The sequence below is a fragment of the Mesocricetus auratus genome, unplaced genomic scaffold (genome assembly GCF_017639785.1).
Source record: "Mesocricetus auratus isolate SY011 unplaced genomic scaffold, BCM_Maur_2.0 Super-Scaffold_100003, whole genome shotgun sequence".
Lineage (NCBI taxonomy): Eukaryota > Metazoa > Chordata > Mammalia > Rodentia > Cricetidae > Mesocricetus > Mesocricetus auratus.
The window spans coordinates 79235830-79253529 of record NW_024429188.1 but is presented as its reverse complement, the minus strand read 5'-3'; the positions used below and the strand labels follow the sequence as shown (position 1 = coordinate 79253529).

Below are 17700 nucleotides of genomic sequence, written 5' to 3'. Positions count from 1 at the left end.
GCTGTTTTAGTGACTACAATACAGTTGTGATTGGGGAGAGGGAGTTGGAATTAGTTTCCAGACTCCATTTCTCTCTATATTTTAGTTTGGCTGGGTAACAGCAAGAATGCCTTAATTTGCACAAAGAAAAGGCATTCTATTATGCATACATCTCATAGCAGTGGGTTTGTATCAGCTTAAGCTATAAAAGCCCAGCACAGCTACAACCTGAACCAGTAAGCAAAAGCTTACAAGAAGTTCCAGCAGGAAGAAGCATCACCCCCAATTGTTGAGCAGAAATGAGTCAACTTGCTCCTGCTAATTCACAGTGGGTATCTCTTGCCCTTCTAGATGTAACATATGAGGTGTTCTCTTCAGTTTTTAAAATTACATTTTATAAACAGTGTATACTTGAACACACATGTAAGTGTGTTGTTTGGATTCTGTTTATGGAAAACTGGAACGGTTACAATAACCCAGGGATCTCACAGAACAATCCAAAGATGACTGCTGGAGTCCCAACTGCGAGTTTTTCTGGGAGCCACTGGGAAGCCGTCATTAGATGAAATGACTGCCGTTTTTGGCCTTTTCCTCCCAAATGTCAGGCTCAATGTGATCCATCAATATTTATTGAGTGCCTGTGGCCTCAGAGCCACAGTGCTTCGCTTGGTTACAGAATGAATAGCATGTAATTGCAGAAGACAAATTAATAATCTGGGCTAAGAATAAGGAGGGGCACACAAGTTAGTTCTTGCTGCAAAACTTCAGACTGTACCCAGACAGCCATGGCTTGTCATCATAGGGTTTTTCTAAATGGCTTCCACCTCAGAATGATGTTAAGAAAAATGGCATTTTAATTTCTGGCCCTCCAAACGTGTCCATGCCATAAACTACTCCATATGAAGCATACATACTAACACATTGTGAGTAAAACTGGATTTTTCTCCCCAATCCTCATCACAAGACTGTCTTGTTTCCCATGAGAAATGTGCAAGCTTGCAGGGATTCTTCGAGAATAAGGTCTACGGACATTCAGAATGATAATCTGGAAACTGACAATTGTGTCCGTGACTGTGAGCCTGCCTTTTGCCAGGCACACGGTCCTTCCTGCCAGAGGGCAGAGATAAGAGGAAAGAGTCTAGGTCATTTGCTCCAGGAGGCTGCCTTTGGGCCGGGGATGAAAGTGCACAGCAAGACTCCTAGTCAAAAGCTGATCCCCGTAAGAGGCAAAAATCCCTTCGTGGGGCAGGTGGAGAGGAAGAATGACAAAGATAAATGACAAGGAAAGGAAATCAGGATAACTATGAATCACCTGTAATGCAGGAAGAGGCAAGGAGGCAGAATTAAGTTGTGGCTATTTTGAGGAAGGAAGCGTGGCCGTTCTGTAAATGCCACATGAGCTGACAGAAAGCATCCGAGTTGTGGCCACTGAGTGAATATCGGGTGATGCAAAACTGGAAACGTTTGTGTCACTTTCTGTGAAATTTGTATTTCCCCCTAAGTGATATTCTAGAATGAGCCACACTATGGTTTTCAGTGTAAGACATAACTGGGACCTGGCCAGATAGCTGAATAGAACATAATAGTGCCCACTCACGCATAGCCTGGCAGAATATAAAGAGAGTGGCATGAACTGGAAGGATTGGGAAAGTCCATGAAAAGAGTAGGGAGTGTGTGCACCCGTGCACAAATGAATGTAGATCCAGTCATCGGATCCCATTGAGCTGGAGTTACAGGCATTGTGAGTCTGTGAGCCACTACACATGGATGCTGGGCCTTCTGGGAAGAGCAGTCCACACTTTATCACTGATCCATCTGTCCAGCCCTGAAAACCCCATCTTTTTGAGGAACAGTGCTGGCGTGAACAATGCAAATACTTCCCTACACTCTCTCATACTTGAAACATTCAAGGGAACTCCAGGAGCTTCATAGACGTATGGTAACCCTGTGGCACAGATCTCAGCAGTGGCCCCTTTACAAGAATCACAGTCAAAAATGTAAGTGTGTGGCCTTCATTACTAGTGGTAAGTGAAGCCATGTGCCTTGGTGATTTGGGTCTTGCATATCTAGTAACAGCACCCATGAATGACTGGTTTAAGAGATATGGGCTGACCCAGTTGTTCAGGTAGAATGGATTCCTCCTCTGTGGAAAATTTGTATTCATCTACTCCAGTGGAATCTGCAGCCGTGAAGGCCAAATAGACATTGTACTGGCATAGTACAATGAAGTAGTGGGCCATTTAAGAAGTGAGGACCTAGAGGGAGGAGTCTGTTGATTCAGGCACATCCTTGAGAAGGATATTGGGACCCTAGCTCCTTTGCTGTCCGCGTTCACATCCAACAGATATGAAATTCACACCGTTGTCCACCACTGGCTCTTATCATGATATGCAATAGGCCAAGCCACCAAGGAGCCAGTTTAGTTGTGAGCCGAAGGACACATTTCTTCTGTGTAAATCATTCTCTCTGGTATCTGTTCCACTCATTTTTTGCTTTTGTGTTTTGAGACAGGCTCTCACTCGAAGTGGAGGCCAGCCTGGAAGTCGTGAACCTCCTACTCCCACATCCCTGACAGATGTGCACCACCATGGCCAGCTTCATTATGGTTTGCATTTCTTTAATGACTAGGGATTCGGAATGATTTTTGTAATGCATGTTGGTCATTGGTGTATCTTTGGGGAAAATTTCTGTTCAAGTTCTTTGCTCAGTTCTTAAATGGACTTTTTTTTTAAGTTTAGCTTTATTTTGGGGGGTGACATGTTGTTTTTTCCTATCAAGTTATAAGAATTCTTTATATACTTGGGATATTAAGCCTTTATCTAAATTTATTAGTTTTAACTTGCTGTTTTGTGCTTTTTCCATCAAACCTAAAAACCAGGATCATAAAGATTTACCCTATGCATTCTTCTAACAGCTGATCTAGATTGATTTTGCCTTTACATTTAAGGATTTGCTGTGTTACTTTTTGTATGAATGTGAGGTAGCTATTTAAATTTCATTGTTTTGCATGTGGTTTCATGGCTAGCCCAATGCCACTCTCTCCCATTGAATGGCTTGGGCATCCTTGTTGAAAAGCAATTGATGAGAAAGTTTAGGACTATTTCTGGATTTTTCTATCATTTTCCATTGGTCTATGTTTATACTAGTAATGAACTGCCTTGCTTACAATACCTTTGGAGTAAGTTCTGAAACAAAGCAATGCTTTTCTTTTTCAGTGCTGTTTCAAATATTCAAGACTCAGATTCCATACAGAAAGTTAAGGATTGACACGTCCATTTTGAAGAGAGGCTATGCAAATCTCAATAGAGGCAGTAGCTAGCTTTGAAGACCATTGCCATGCTTCCAATTAACCAACACATGATATTTTATTTATGTACACATTTGACCAATATTTTGTAGTTTATGTACAAACCATTTACTTCCTTGATTACATTTACTCCTAGGTTTTAAAAAATCTTTTACATGATATCATAAATAGGATTTTATTAATTTTTAAATTATTTATTCCTGGCATACAGAAGCACAACTAATTTTGAAGTGTTGGTTTTTATATCCTACAATCCTGCTGAATGTATCTGTTGACTCCCATGATTGAGTGCATGTGTTTTATGGGGTTTATTTATATACTAATATAATGATATTGTCTGCATATAGTTTTGCTTTTCCTTTTGTATGTTATACACACTCACACACATGCATGTGCACACCAGAGGACAACAGGCATCATTCTCAGGAACACCTCTACCTCCTTTCATAGGGTCTCATTGTTCTGGAGCTCACCAAGTAAGGCAAAGTGACTAACCAGGGAGTTCTAGGGACCTCCTGTCTCTGTTTCCCCAGTGCTGAGGTTACAAGCCAGTGTCACCATGTCTGGCATTTTTACATAGCTTCTAAGGATGGAACTCGAGTCCCCTGCTTGAGAGATAAGTGCTTTGCTCACTAAACCATCTTCCCAGTCCCTACTTTTTCCTAATTTCCAAATTTAGATGTCTTTCTTTCTTTTTTCCTTTACAGATCCATTGTCATTATTTTTTATGTGCAACATATCTTGATCATTTCCACCCCATTCCCCAACTACTCACTGCCCCCTGACACATCTCTTTCTCAGCAGCTTCGTGTCCTCTTTTTATTAATATTTGTGTGTGGTACATATCATGATGAAATTTTTTCAGGCATAGATAGAAGTGAAATCATGTTGTTTGCAGGAAAACGGGTGCAAATAGAGAATTAAGTCCATCTAAGAAAGGAAAACGTCACATGTTTTAAAGTTCCACTTCTCTAATTCGAGATTCCTAGATTATATATCTAGGAGAAAGACTTTACTCAACTACTCTGGCTAGGATTCCCAGTACCATGTAGATACCAGAGGTGTTAATAATAAACAGGTCTTCCTAATCTTAGGAAAAAACATTCAGTCTTTTATTGGACAAAGGGAAACCATCATCCCCTCACCAGAAGCAGAGAAGGCATTTGACAAGAGTCAACACCCTTTCATAATGAAAACGTGGGCAAATTCAGAATGGAAGGCAAATTCATTGCCATGATAAAAACCACTTATGCTCAACATCCTTAGCCATCAGGGAAATGCAAATCAAAACAACTCTAAGATACCATCTTACTCCTGTCAGAATGGCTAGAATCAAAAACACCGAAGACAATTTATGCTGGAGAGGATGTGGAGAGAGAGGAACACTCCTCCACTGCTGGTGGGAATGCCGACTCATACAGCCTCTTTGGAAATCAGTATGGAGATTCCTCAGGAAAATGGGAATTAATCTACCACTAGACCCAGCAATTCCACTCTTAGGCATTTATCCAAATGAGGCAGGTTCATACAACAAGGGCATCTGCTCCACTATGTTCATAGCAGCATTGTTTGTAATAGCCAGAACCTGGAAGCAACCTAGATGCCCCTCAACTGAAGAGTGGATAGAGAAAATGTGGTACATTTACACAATGGAGTATTACTCGGCAGAAAAAAACAATGGAATCTTGAAATTTGCAGGGAAATGGATAGCACTGGAAGAAACCATCCTGAGTGAGGTAACCCAGTCGCAAAAAGACAAACATGGTATGTACTCACTTATATATGGATTTTAGACATGGATCAGGATAGTGCCAGTCTGCACTTCCACAGATAGAGAGTCTGGGAAACAGGAAAGAACCTAAAAGATATGCATATATGCATAGTACCCAAGAGAAGAGGATGGAGACAAGATCCTCTGAATGGATGGGGAACACGGCGAGGGAGGGGGAGTGGAACCTGGGAAGAATAGAGGGGGTAAAGAGGAAGGGAGTTGGTCATGGGGGAACAGGAAGTTGAGGGGGTGGGGGTAGAATAGGGGAAATGGGAATCATAGGATCGAAGACAGATCAGGCACCAGAGTGACCTCGAGTGATCTAAAGGTATAACATCAATTGGCAAGCTAAGCAATAGTGGAGGGACCACCTCGAATGCCCATTCCTGATAATGAACTTGATGTCTATAACCATCCGGGAGCCTTCATCCTGTGACTGATGGAAGCAGAGGCAAACACACAACTAATCACTGAACTGAACCCAAGGAACCCAGTGACAGAGAGGAGTGATGAGCAAATTGGCAAAGAATGGGCTGGCAAAACCAGCAGAGACAGCTGATCTGAACAGGGGAGTGCCCTTGGACCCCAGACCAACAGTGGGGAGGCCAGCATGGGACTGATCTGGACCCCCCAAATGTGAGTGTCAGCGAGAAGGCCTGGGCAACCTATGGGGCCCTGAGCTGTGGATCAGTGTCTATCCCTGGTATACAAACTGTCTTCATGTGCCTATAGCACAAAGAGAGATGCTCTCTCAGCCTGGACTCTTAGGGGAGTGCCTTGACCCTACCAAGAGTAAAATGACAGACTCTAGATATCCCCTATGTGGAAGGATTTGGCAATAGGGTGGGAGGGAGGGGGGGAAGGGGAGTGCGGGAAGAGGGGAGGGAGAGGGAACTGGGATTGACATGTAAAACAAGCTATTTAAAATTAAAATAAAAAATGAAAACAAAATAATGCTATGGGTTAATAGAAAGAGCAAAGAACCAAAGAATTAAAATGCAAGCTATGTAAAATCCCAACTAAAACCCAGAAGTGTCTAGTATATTCATTCATCAGCTAATAAAAGCCCAAGAAAAACAAGACACCTGATATAATAAAGAACTGCAAAACATTTGGCAATAAAAAAAAAACCACTTATGACAAAACACACCATACAACTATATGGTGGAGGCTCTGTTTGATGCATACGTATTTTGAATTGACGTATCTTCACTATTATTTACTCCTCTTATCAACAAAATGCACTTTGTTTCTTTTGTTCATTTGTTTGTTTTTTTTTTGAGACAGGGTTTCTCTGTGTAGCTGTGGCTGTCCTGGAACTCAATCTGTAGAGCAGGCTGGCCTCGAACTTACAGAGATCCGCCTGCCTCTGCCTCCCCAGTGCTGGGATTAAAGGCGTGCGCCACTGCCGCCTGCCATACTTTGTCTCCTCTAACTCTTTATTAAAAAGTGATTGTTTCACATTAGTGTCGCTACCACTTCAGCTTCACTGTGGTGATTATCTGCATGTAAGTGCTTTTTATGTGTATGTACACCACATGTGTACGCCACATGTAGGAGGGACCGAAGAAAGTACCGGATCCCTTGGAATGACAGATGGCTGTAAGCTTCCTGACATCGGTGCTGAGAAGCAAGCTCAGATCTTCTAAGAAAGCACTCTTAACCTCTGAGCCATCTCTCCAGGCCCAGATGGTTTTTAATCCATTCTGCCAATATCTGTGTTTTAGTTGCTGAATTGTCATTCAGTTATATTTAAAGTGGGTGTTTAGTTAAGTACTTAATTCTGCCATTGTGTAATTTTTCTTTATATCTTCCATTTATTTTGTTTCTCAATTCTTCTTGTTACTACCTTACATTGTGTTTGATATGATATATTTTTACAGTATATTCTTCTGATTCCTTGTTTCCTTTTTTCTATATTTCTTAGTTAACTTTACTGATTACCATGGGAATATAGTTAACATTTACTAATCATTCCTTTCCAATTTTCCTTTAAAACAGATTTTATTGTTTACAACTGTTTTAATTTTGCATCAAAATTGAACAGAAAATTCCCATACAGTCTCCCCTACTATCAGCATCCCATACCAGAATGATACATTTGCAAAAACTGAGGGACCTACATTATCACATACTTATTAGCCAAAGTCTATAGTTTACATTAGGGTATACTGCTGGCATTGAAGATTTTTAAGGTTTGACAAGTGTATTGATAAGTGTATCCACAATCAAAACATCATTTAAATGGCTTCACTACACTAAGTATCTCTTGCTTGGCACATTCATTCCCAGAACCATATACATTTAGGCACACCTCTTCATGATCATTCCTTTTTAACAATTTAATAAGCCAACACCAATTAAATGGTGTCCTGTGAATTAAGAATCGTATTCTACATTTTTCACTAGCCTCATGATTTTTTTCCATTTTACAATGTAAGAATGAAATTCTAACAAGTTGTGCCTTATACATGGCTACTTAAAGTGGCAAAGCCAGGATTCAAACCAAGCTTGTTGGGCTCCAGAGACTGGACTTTTTACCGTTCACTATGATGAAGATGATAGCGATGACTATGGTGGTTACGGTGGCCGTGATGGTTGGTAATGGTGATGCTTAGCACTGATGGAAGCACTTTAAAACATAACTGGGTGTTGTATGTACTCTGCTCGATCCTTCTGCTAGCACTCTGAAGTGGGCGCTGTGATTGCTTTCTTGTAGATGACCAAACAGAGGCTCGGAGAAGTTAAGACAACACCCTGCCTTGGATGCGGAAAATCTACTAAGTGGAAGCTAGTGACTGCATTGCGGACCTCCTGTTGATGACTCACTGTTTCCATCTACAAACTGAGAAAATAAAAGGCAAAGGACTAAGTCCATTCCTGAAAATGAATTGCTTGTCTGCTTTTGTAGGTCTGTATCTGCCAACTGATAGGTTGGTTTGCTGTAGTAAGATCAATACCCACAGCCCCGACTTACGGCAACTCTCTTTGCCCAGGACTTGGGGTGTGTCTAACAGCAGTGCTTTTCTACAGGCGAGGCCAACTCTGCCTCGGCCATGGTTATCATCTTTCTGGTCAGGGAAGGACTGCTCCCAGGCTTGTGGGTACATGAGTAGTACTCAGAAATAGCCCCCTAATCGGCCTCATCAGCTTTGAAGGAGGCCACAGCAGGAGGGGCCTAAGTAGGCCAACACTTTAACCCAGTTACATGAGGGCAGCTCTAATCCAGGATGATCAGATCTTGCTAAACCCTCTAGGGAAAAATGTCCAAAAGCTGTTTCTTGACTCCAAGTATTCCAGGTTTGCTACAGACACGCCTTTTTCTTCTGGAAGAGCACGGCCTGAAGGTATAATGGGCCAAGTTTAACTTGCAAGGCAGCCAGGACTGAGGGAAGGCTTTTAGCAGTTGGCAACTGCTCGGGCTATTGGAAATACCCAGGGTTCAAGCTGCCTAAGGTCAAACTGTTGCTTTTCCTTGAAAGGCCCAGTGGCTCCCCTTCCTCCACCTTGAAAAAGCCAGGAAAGCATTGCCTTCCTCTATGTGGGCCAGGTACCGCTTACATCAACCTGGATGCTTTTGGACACACTAGGCTCTACCTCACCTGTGCTCACATGCTGCCAGTCACCTCATGCCTGGCATTGACTGACCTGAAGTTCTTCAGGGACCTAGACTGAGCTGTCTTTCTGGGCTGTGGTTGGAGAAGAAATAAGAAACAAAACAAACAACAGTGGGGGGGGGGACACCAGAGGGGTTGGACCTGGCCTGGTTTGGTTTGTCTGGCTCTCTCGCCATCATTTGGCACAGGGGTCTTCCGATGCAGGTATACTTGGCCTCCTCACCAAGTGTCCCCCAAACTAACTGTCTTGGGAGATAGTTCAACCAAGTGAACCCCTCAGGGAGGAAGCAGAAAGCTTGTCTGGCCTCATAGATGCTGGTAGAGAAAGAAGCCTGTCTTGGGTTTATGTGTTCTTGCATTAACATGGGGTCTTGCTATGTAGCCCAGGCTGTCCTCCCAACTTGCAGTCCCTCTGCTTCAGCATCTCAAATACGAGGATCCCAAGCCCTGGGATTTCAGGCCTATACTACCACATCTAGGTGGGACATGTACAATAATGATGTTACATGCTAAAAGTTTATTTACAGTTTTTCGCAAAGGGGTTTTCTGTAGCAGGAAAATGACTCCCTTACAGGAGAAGGGAAGAAAGAACCATTACAGTATTTAATGTGGCTCTATAGCACTTTAGGTTATAAGATGTCTCTTATTTTATACCACTGGAAGCGAGAAATGTTGCACGTCATTGATCATAAGGTACATTCAGCTTTATAGAGCTATTAAAACATGATCAAAAATGTCTTAGAGCCAAAGAAGTAGAGAAAATCCATTAAAACAAAGATACCGCCTCTTCTACACACACCATACCCCCACAGACTTCCACAACACAGGGCGCATAAAGCCACAGCGGGTGAGTGAAGTCAAAAAAACCCCAGCAGCTGCTAATGGCTACTCTGAGGACAAGCTATGCGATGAAGTGCAGAGGCCAACTACTCTGCCCCCTATCCCTCATGCCCAGAAGGGGCCCTCTAAGGTACCTCCTCAGAATCTATGAAGTGTGAAGGAATGATTTCTAACTGTCTGGAGGAGCTTCAATTGCACTGGTAATGTTCAGTTCCTTAAGTGGGATTTAGCTGTTACTCTTCGTGCCTTTTAGATGTCTTAAAAGGTTTCAGAAAAGCACCGGTATAGACTGTCAGGTCAAAGAGATGACTCAGAACCTCAAAACTTCAAGCAAGGACAACAATAGAAAAGTTTCCTCGGAATTATGTGCTTGAGTCAGACCTCAGCGTTGACATTTCTCTCCCTGACTTCCACCCCCACCGCTGCCTCCCAGGCCACAAATACATAGCATTTATGAGCCTGTCCACTTTGGCACACTCTGAACAGAAGGAATGTCCTAGAATGCATAGGGATGCCTGAGTTCCCGTGAGACATAATGCTGGAGGGTCCAGGATCTTTGTGGAGAAAATGAAATCGCAGAGAGGTTGTGCTCTTGGCTGTTAGGGAAGAAGAAACTGGAGACAGAGCAGAGGCAGATGAGTACCACCTCTGAGAGCCCCTGGGAAGACGAGGTTGAGGACAAGAGTCAGCAGGGAAAGCTGCTGAATGGTGCAGAGTTGGGGCTGGGATTCCGTTGTTGGACAGTAGAATCGACCAATGGCTCATGCTATTGTCCTTAGAGCCTGGCATGGGTAGGCCAGGGCAGGATCCACCTCTCTTACTAAGACCCACTTTGTGACATACTGGATTGCCAGGTTGCTGACACACAGGAGTCACAGGATGAGTCCCTTGTGGAAGGTGTCTATCAGCTGGAGCAGTCCCTCCTATTGCCTTTCTGCTAGGCTTACAAGTCCCTTGCCCGGCAGCTCAGCCATCTCAGGAGCCTCACCTCAATGCTATCCATAATGCGGACTGGGAGACCCGGGTCAGATTGCCTTGGGATGAGGCTGTCCTTGTCTGCCGAACCTGGACCTCACCATACTTTTTCAGCTAGGCTGGCCAGACAGCAAGCCCCAGAGGCCTTCTGGTCTCCTTCCTAGCAGGGCTGGGGTTACAGGGACATCTAGGCAAAGCCTGGCTTTTACATGGATTCTAGAGATCAAAACTCAGGTCCTTATGTTTTCAGAGCAATCCCTTATCCAGAGTCATCTCCCCAGACCTCTCCTCTCTATTCTTTGAGAGCTCGTCCCCTAAGCCCTGGTCTCCCTAGCAATCTAACACACCGAAAGGGCAGTGGCCCAAAGGAGGTGTCTCTTGTGGTACTAGTTCCTAGATGATCGCTTATTACTGAGCCTCACTTGATGGTTTCCCCTGAAGTAGGATCCATAGTGCCTGTCAGCTCCCGGAGCACCCAGAGAGAGGATTTCAGGGACACACAGAGAGGCACTGAGGGCTGAGACGGGCACCCAGCTGTAGTTATTGCTCTACAGAGTGAGAACCTAAGCAGCAAGTGAAGAAATTACCAAGCTGGCTCTTTCTAGTCTAAGATTACAAGGCGCTGCTGTATGCTTCACAGCCTAGGAGGGAGACACCTGGTCAAAGGGATGGGGGGGGGGAGGAATCCACCTGCACTGAATACCACTATGCGTCCTTCTAGAAGTGGCAGCATCAGCAAACAAGGCGGAGGAGGTTAAGCACAGCTGGCTGATCCCAAAGGACACCGTTACCTTGTTCACTGCTCGCCAACCAACAGTCTGACCCTGCATGGACACTGCTTACTTGAAGGACATTTGGGGGCTGCGGGCCAGAAATCAACAGGTTTTAAAGTTGCATTCTTTCTTGTGTGTGTGTGTGTGTGTGTGTGTACACTCACCCACATGTGTATGTAGAGGTCAAGATGAATGACCAGCATCTTCCCATTAACCCCATAGGTTGCACTGATTGGCCAGGATAACTATCCATCAAGGCCCTGGAATCTGTCTCCAAGCCCCAAAGGCTGTGGTTAAAGGTTTGTGCTGTTGTACTTGGCTTTTACATGTGTACTGTGATTCAAACTCAGGTGTTCTTGCTTATCCAACAAACACTTTACCCACTGAGCCATCTCCAAGGCCCAAAGTTGCATGGTGTGACCTTACCGTCTAGTCTAGCATACCATGGGGCCCAGAGAGACTATGCCCCTGATTGCTAAGCTCCCCTTAGTGCGAGCGAATGGCCGGGTAGGTCCCAGGAACCTTCATGGAAGTAGGCAGTGTTCTGCCCATGGAGCCAAGCTGTGCTGGGCCCAGATGCTCTGGCTTGGGAGGGTGGCTACTTCATGACACTCAAGGCCAACAAATGACCCCTTTTGTCTACTTTACAAAGTCTTCTTGAGAGGGTTCTGAGAAGCAAGGGCAGGACGCCTGAGTTCTCATAAATCTTTTAATAACAGTAAATGAAGAAAACATTGTAACAATAAGTTCCATGGGGAGGGTTCCTTTTCATCCAGGGATCTTCAACAGCACAAACACCTGAGGCTAAGATTCAAAATACTAAGTACACAAATTAAGGACCATTTATTTATTTCTAAAGGTGGCTGCAGAAACCACTTCAGTACAATCAAAGGGGTTTTTACAAAACAGAGGGAACACAATACAAAACCACCTGAAGACGGGAGGTAGACGGGAGGTGGGGAGGAAAGAGCGCCCCAGAAGCAGCCTGACGGAGGCTCCATCTTGCTGCCCTCTAGGGAGTTCAGAGATTGGCTCTCAGGGGAGCCTTGCACAAGAGGGTGACAGTACATGGCAGTCTCAGCTTGAGAAGGACGGGGGAAGAGGTGTTCAGCAATGTCCCAGAAGAAATAATTCTACACCATTCAATCTTGTTCTCTTCACCACAATCACATAAGTGAAGAACACTTTAAACTCTAACATTGACACCAAAATAAATCAAGAGCTTCTGAAGCATTGTTTCTGCTTAAAAATGACTTTTGTTTTTGCTTTTTTATCATTGAGTGGGGGTGGGGTCTGTTTAGTGCCGTGCGTGGCACATCAGCGTACAAAAGTATCTCAGACAAGAGCAACAGCAAGTACCTTGGTCTCCCTGCAGGCGCATATACCAGAGGAAGACTGACTCCTCTCATGGACTCCTACCTAAGAGAAGGCAAGGCCAGGAGACAGGACACTCCTTCCCAGTCCTGGACCATCCCAAGTTGCCTGTGAGGCCTGGTCCTGGGTCTCTAAAACCAGCAGCAGTGTCTTGTCTTACAGCGTCAGAAAGCCCCCTTTCCTCCCTGCCCTAAGCCTCCTGTACAGTAGGAACCATTAAGAAACTCCTCTCCCAAAGAAGACAGGGGACAGAATTCCAGGGAAGTCTATTTGGCAGCAGGAGGGCTAAAAGGGCCCTTGCCGTCTGAACATCCAGCTCAACACAACTCAGAGCTTTACCTGACCCTAGTTCCTCTGTGTAGAGCCCTGCTAACACTGAGCTGGAAGAAGCTTTTAATTACATCACAAAACACTGAATTGTCCATGATCACACACAGAAAAGCCCAACAGAGGCTACAGCAAAAGGGACAGTCTGACAGGAACTCTGAAGAGCCACAGAATAAAGTGCATAGCCGACTCCACTTAGCCAACTTAGACCCTGTGAAGCCACAGGTACAAAGAAGTCACAGAAAGACAGGTGACAGACTTTGAGAGGTGGAGGTGGCGGCTCCAGGACCCCACAGTGTATCACAGGCTGACAGAAGTACTTGCTGCCAGGCTTCTGAGAGGAGGCTGGGCCTAGTCTTATACACACAAAACCAAATACTGGGGGTGGGAAGGACCTCTAAGCAGGGAAGACAACATCTGTTACTCAGAGTGGCTGCCACAAATTGTCCAGTTTAGCCAACTGTTCTTGTTGGCACAGCCCCTTGACCACGGATGCCGAGAGCTCGAGGATGCACTGTTCCCTCTTGCAGGGACTATCTCAAAGAAACTGGCCACCTCTCTGAGCACTTTCACACAGGCACGGAACTCACACATACTGGTAGACCGCACATGGAACTTTGGCCAAGGTAGCTAGGGAACAGCCTTCGTAGGGACAAGGTAGCTAGGGAACAGCCTGAGGAGGAGCTGCAGAGTCTGCGCAAACTGTCTTCTCCTTTGTCCCTGGTACCACAGACGGTAGAGGGCTGTTGGACAAACCTGGGGGCAACTCCCAAGTCAAAGTGCTTAGAGCACTTTATACCTCTTGTCATGTTGGTTTGGACCAAGGTAAGAGTGAGATACAATGAAAAGGTCCCCTGGTCCCCAACACCTCAAACCCAGGCCAAGACTCCCTATGGAATCTCCTGAAGGAGCCACAAACTGTTTCTTTAACTTCTTTACATATGAGCCAACCTAGGCCCCCGGCATTTCCCCTTTACTTCCTTATCCTTGATAGGTGTGTCTGGCTCTGTCCTGGCCAAGCCAAGCAACATGGCTTTGAATTTCTCTCCCTGTCTCTCTCTCTCTCTCTGAGCACCAGAAAATGACTACCAGAAATGGGTCTGTTGAGCTAGTGCCAAAGCAAAGGCAAGCCACTGGAGGCATGCCAATGCAGGGAAAGTCCAAGGCGCCTGGCAATGTGGGCCATGGTGCCTCAGGTGTGGAAGAAGCATGTGTGGCACTCCCACCTCTCTAGCATTCTGGAGATGGCTCCCTCAGCTGAGGCCCTGTATCTCTGCAGGTAGCAGCTCCATGGCAGGCCTCATGGGCTCACCTCCTATGACCTCTTTCCACACTCTCTTATAGAGAGGCCCAGGGCCATGGTGGCTCTCACAATTCTATTCCTCCATCCACTTCTCTGAGGGAGTGAGGCAAATCAGCAACCAAAAGTCATAGCAGGAGCTCTCTGTACCTCAGAGTCGATTGCCTCATGGTCAAGTAAACCCTCCCATAGATGCTTCCCTTAAGTTTCCATTTGCTCTGGGAGATTCCTCCTGCCCCTGCTTCCTCTGCAAGTCCATTTCATAAAATCATGGCCACTGAGTCCCTGAAGCTCAGGGTAGGCCAAGTACTCACAAACTTACATTGAATACTGCAACTGGAACAGGGCAATGGGGTGGTCATGGTAAAAGCTTTTCTAACCTTAAGCAGATCTCCTCCTACCAGAAGTTGACAAGGAGTCAGCAAATGCAGAGACACAGGTGCCCTTGTGGTCTACACATGACTAAGTACCTTTTAAGCAGAGCTCCTCCCTCCTGAGGATTTGAACCTCTACCTATGGGGACCTGATCCTTTTGCAGTTCCCCTTCAACCTACACGTGGGCTTTGGACGTCGTCATACATGAAAGAAATCTAACCCTAAAGAAACTGCCTTCAGGAGCTGTGGACACATCCTCCAAGGGCCAGGAATGGCCCTAGAGCACCTCCCGAAATGCAAGGGTTCCCCCGTTTCAAACATCCAAAATACAAACAGCCAAACAGCACCCAAGCCCCAACCCCAGCTCCCTCTTCCATGAAGCAGCCTCAGACAAACGGAAACAGATAGACACATACGGAGACAATGAGGATGATTCAAGGGGTGGCTGAGACTAACGTTGCCTGATGTGACACAGAGTGTGATTCTGATCACAGCTTTCTCAAGTTGCCACTAAACTTAGTGGATTTCTTCATTTCTCAGCTCACTTCAGAGTGGGAAGTGGGTTCTGTTCTCAGCTTTCATAGGAAGGCTTTTTTTTTTTGGAGGGGGTGGGGCAGCCCTGCCTGGTACTGAGTACACCTTCGCTGGCTTTGCTTCAGATTCACCGTGGCAACAGATCTCCAACAACCTTCTATAGAATCCTGCCCTTTGGGCTGCCCATTGCTATCACCTTCCATCCCAGGCAGCACCCTAGACGGAGTGGCTGGGTGACTCCCTGCTTTGAGTCATGGGATGCCCGTCACTGGGGGAATCTATTTTGGCTGTGGTCTGGGAAGTCCCTTGGCTCTGAGCTTGCAGCTGGTATGGAAACAAAGCCTTGGTCCCTTATGATGGGGCTATGCTGGAGATAAAGGGGGATCCCAGCATGAGCCTGGAGGTCCCTGGCAGTAGAGACATGAGCCCAGCACTATTTCACTGCTGGGATGCTGTTCCCTGCTTCTTCAACTAGCTGCTGGTCAAAGCACCAACAGGCAGTGAAGGCAGCCGCTGACTACCATTTCCCTGGGTAAGGCCACGCAGAGGGAGTAGGGCACAGTAAGGACCCAGAGCCCAGGGGACGAAAGGAAGTAAGCTCCAGCCCCCTGCACTGTCCCTGGGCACAGAGAGCCACCCATAGGGAGACGCTGCACAGGGAATAGGAGTGGAAGAGAGGGGACAGAGAGGAGGGAAAAAGGGAATATACCAAGCAGCCTACTGCCCTCTCCAATGACTTGTGCCAAGAACTGGGTAGTCTCTGAGCCAAGTCAGGACTTGCTTCCTCAGGGAGAAACAAAACAAAACAAAAAACAAAACCAAAACAAACAAAATCAAACAAAACAAAAATCCAAGCACCTTCAGTCTATTTTCTTGGCTGGCAGCCGGAGAAAATCCAGCAGATATTTACACAAGGGCCCAGCCATGTATGAGAACAGGATGACCAGCTTCCCGTGGGTCATGGTCATGAGAGTCTGGTGTCCCGAGGCCCAGATGCGATACCAGGGGCCGTAGAATGGGTCTGAGATGGCCGGACACAGCATGTTGTTCAAATTCACTTCGGTGACCTGCAGGGACAAGGGAGGTACAGTGAGCGTTCGCCATCCCGAGGCTTCTTCTGGCTACTGCCAGTTCGGCCGTCTCTCCCTAGGGTGACTGTTCATAAAGGGACTTCTTTGCCCTAGGCTTTCTGGGTGGATGAAGGGTCTCTGTCCTGGCCGAAAGCTGTTCAGTTTTGCTCAGTCTTGCTTTCCATTTGGGTTCAGAGTCCATTGTCATTCCTAAGTATCTATTGTGTGCCTAGCTCCTGGAGAAAGGTCATGGTTTTTGGGTTTTCTTTTCTGGAAGCCATTGACTGCATGGTCCCTGCCTCCAAATAGCAAGGGCAATCAGTTGACTGCATGTGGCCTCAAACTAGAAGGCGCCCAGTAAGCTTTACATGCCACGAGGAGGTCTGAGGAGCGCACAGGCTTTGTGAGGGAAGTGGCATGTGAATGGACTCATGACACATGGACAAGGGTTATGGCGAGGAGTGGGTGAACAGAGCTTTCCTGATGGGGGTGTAGCAGAGCATGGTATGTATGTGTGGTGACATGAGCACAGCGACACTCCTGGAAACCAGCATATCAGTGGGGAGCAGCAAGAGGTCAGGAGGGGTGTGTGCACGCCAGAGTCATGCTGAGTCTTCCCATAAGCACAGGCAGCATTCACACTACTAGCAAAGACCCCAGCCTGGCTCTGGCCACCCAGAGCCAGGAAGACCAAGTGGCTGCTTCTCCAAAGGCATTGGGGACAGCCAGTTAACACACCCTGATCATGCAAGGTCGCACAAGGCTCCGCATGCCTAACGCTGCATTGGTGCCAACCGCACAAAACCAAATATGGCGTTCCTGCCCCCAGGACAGCCATGACACCTGCCTTCCAGAGCTCTCATTCAAGACAAGTTCTCACCATCTCTCAAGGAAGCTAGGCGTTTGTATCCTGTCACAGTGACGTGGAAAACTCCCTGAACCAACGGCCAGCCATGAGTCTTTTGTCTCCTCACTTCAACACTGATACATTTTCGGCGCTGTTGGACTCTGAGTATTTCAACATTGACGGTAGCCATTTTCCATATTCCAGGCACTTCTTATACTACAGAATGCTCTGGGGCTCCCAACATCTCACATCTACTGGCCACACAGCTGAAGGACCCGGGCGCATACCCAGAGTGGCCCCAAGATTAGAGGCCATCACCAGGCCTAGGGCCAGACATGACCACAAGGTGCACAGTAAAGCACTCGCCAGTTACAGGTCACTGTTTCAGACTCAAGCAGCCATGAGTGCATCCCCAGGACTGAAGGGAATGACCATTACTGAAGGATTCAGAAAACTCTTTGGAGAGACCAAAGCTTTGGATCATAAATCAACATCCCAGACACAACAATCTGACGTCCTGGCCTTTAGCATCATGTAGTTTTTCAAAACAAAATGATACAACAGCACCAACCAGGATTATCAAGATTTATGAAGCACTCCAAACAGAGGGG

The 17700-nt window shown here is 46.1% G+C and overlaps 1 protein-coding gene across 7 annotated transcripts in view; it reads right to left on the bottom strand.

Moving 5' to 3' along the window:
* Nucleotides 1-11957: 11957 nt before the first annotated feature.
* Tmem164 (transmembrane protein 164) overlaps nt 11958-17700 on the bottom strand; it is a 160811-nt gene continuing 155068 nt past the window's right edge. For all 7 annotated transcript variants that reach the window (XM_040744490.1, XM_013122325.3, XM_005082477.4 and 4 more), the window contains one exon: nt 11958-16239. In XM_040744490.1, coding sequence (XP_040600424.1) covers nt 16033-16239 — 207 coding nt within the window. In that variant the 3' untranslated portion in view covers nt 11958-16032. The remainder of the gene's footprint in view (nt 16240-17700) is intronic.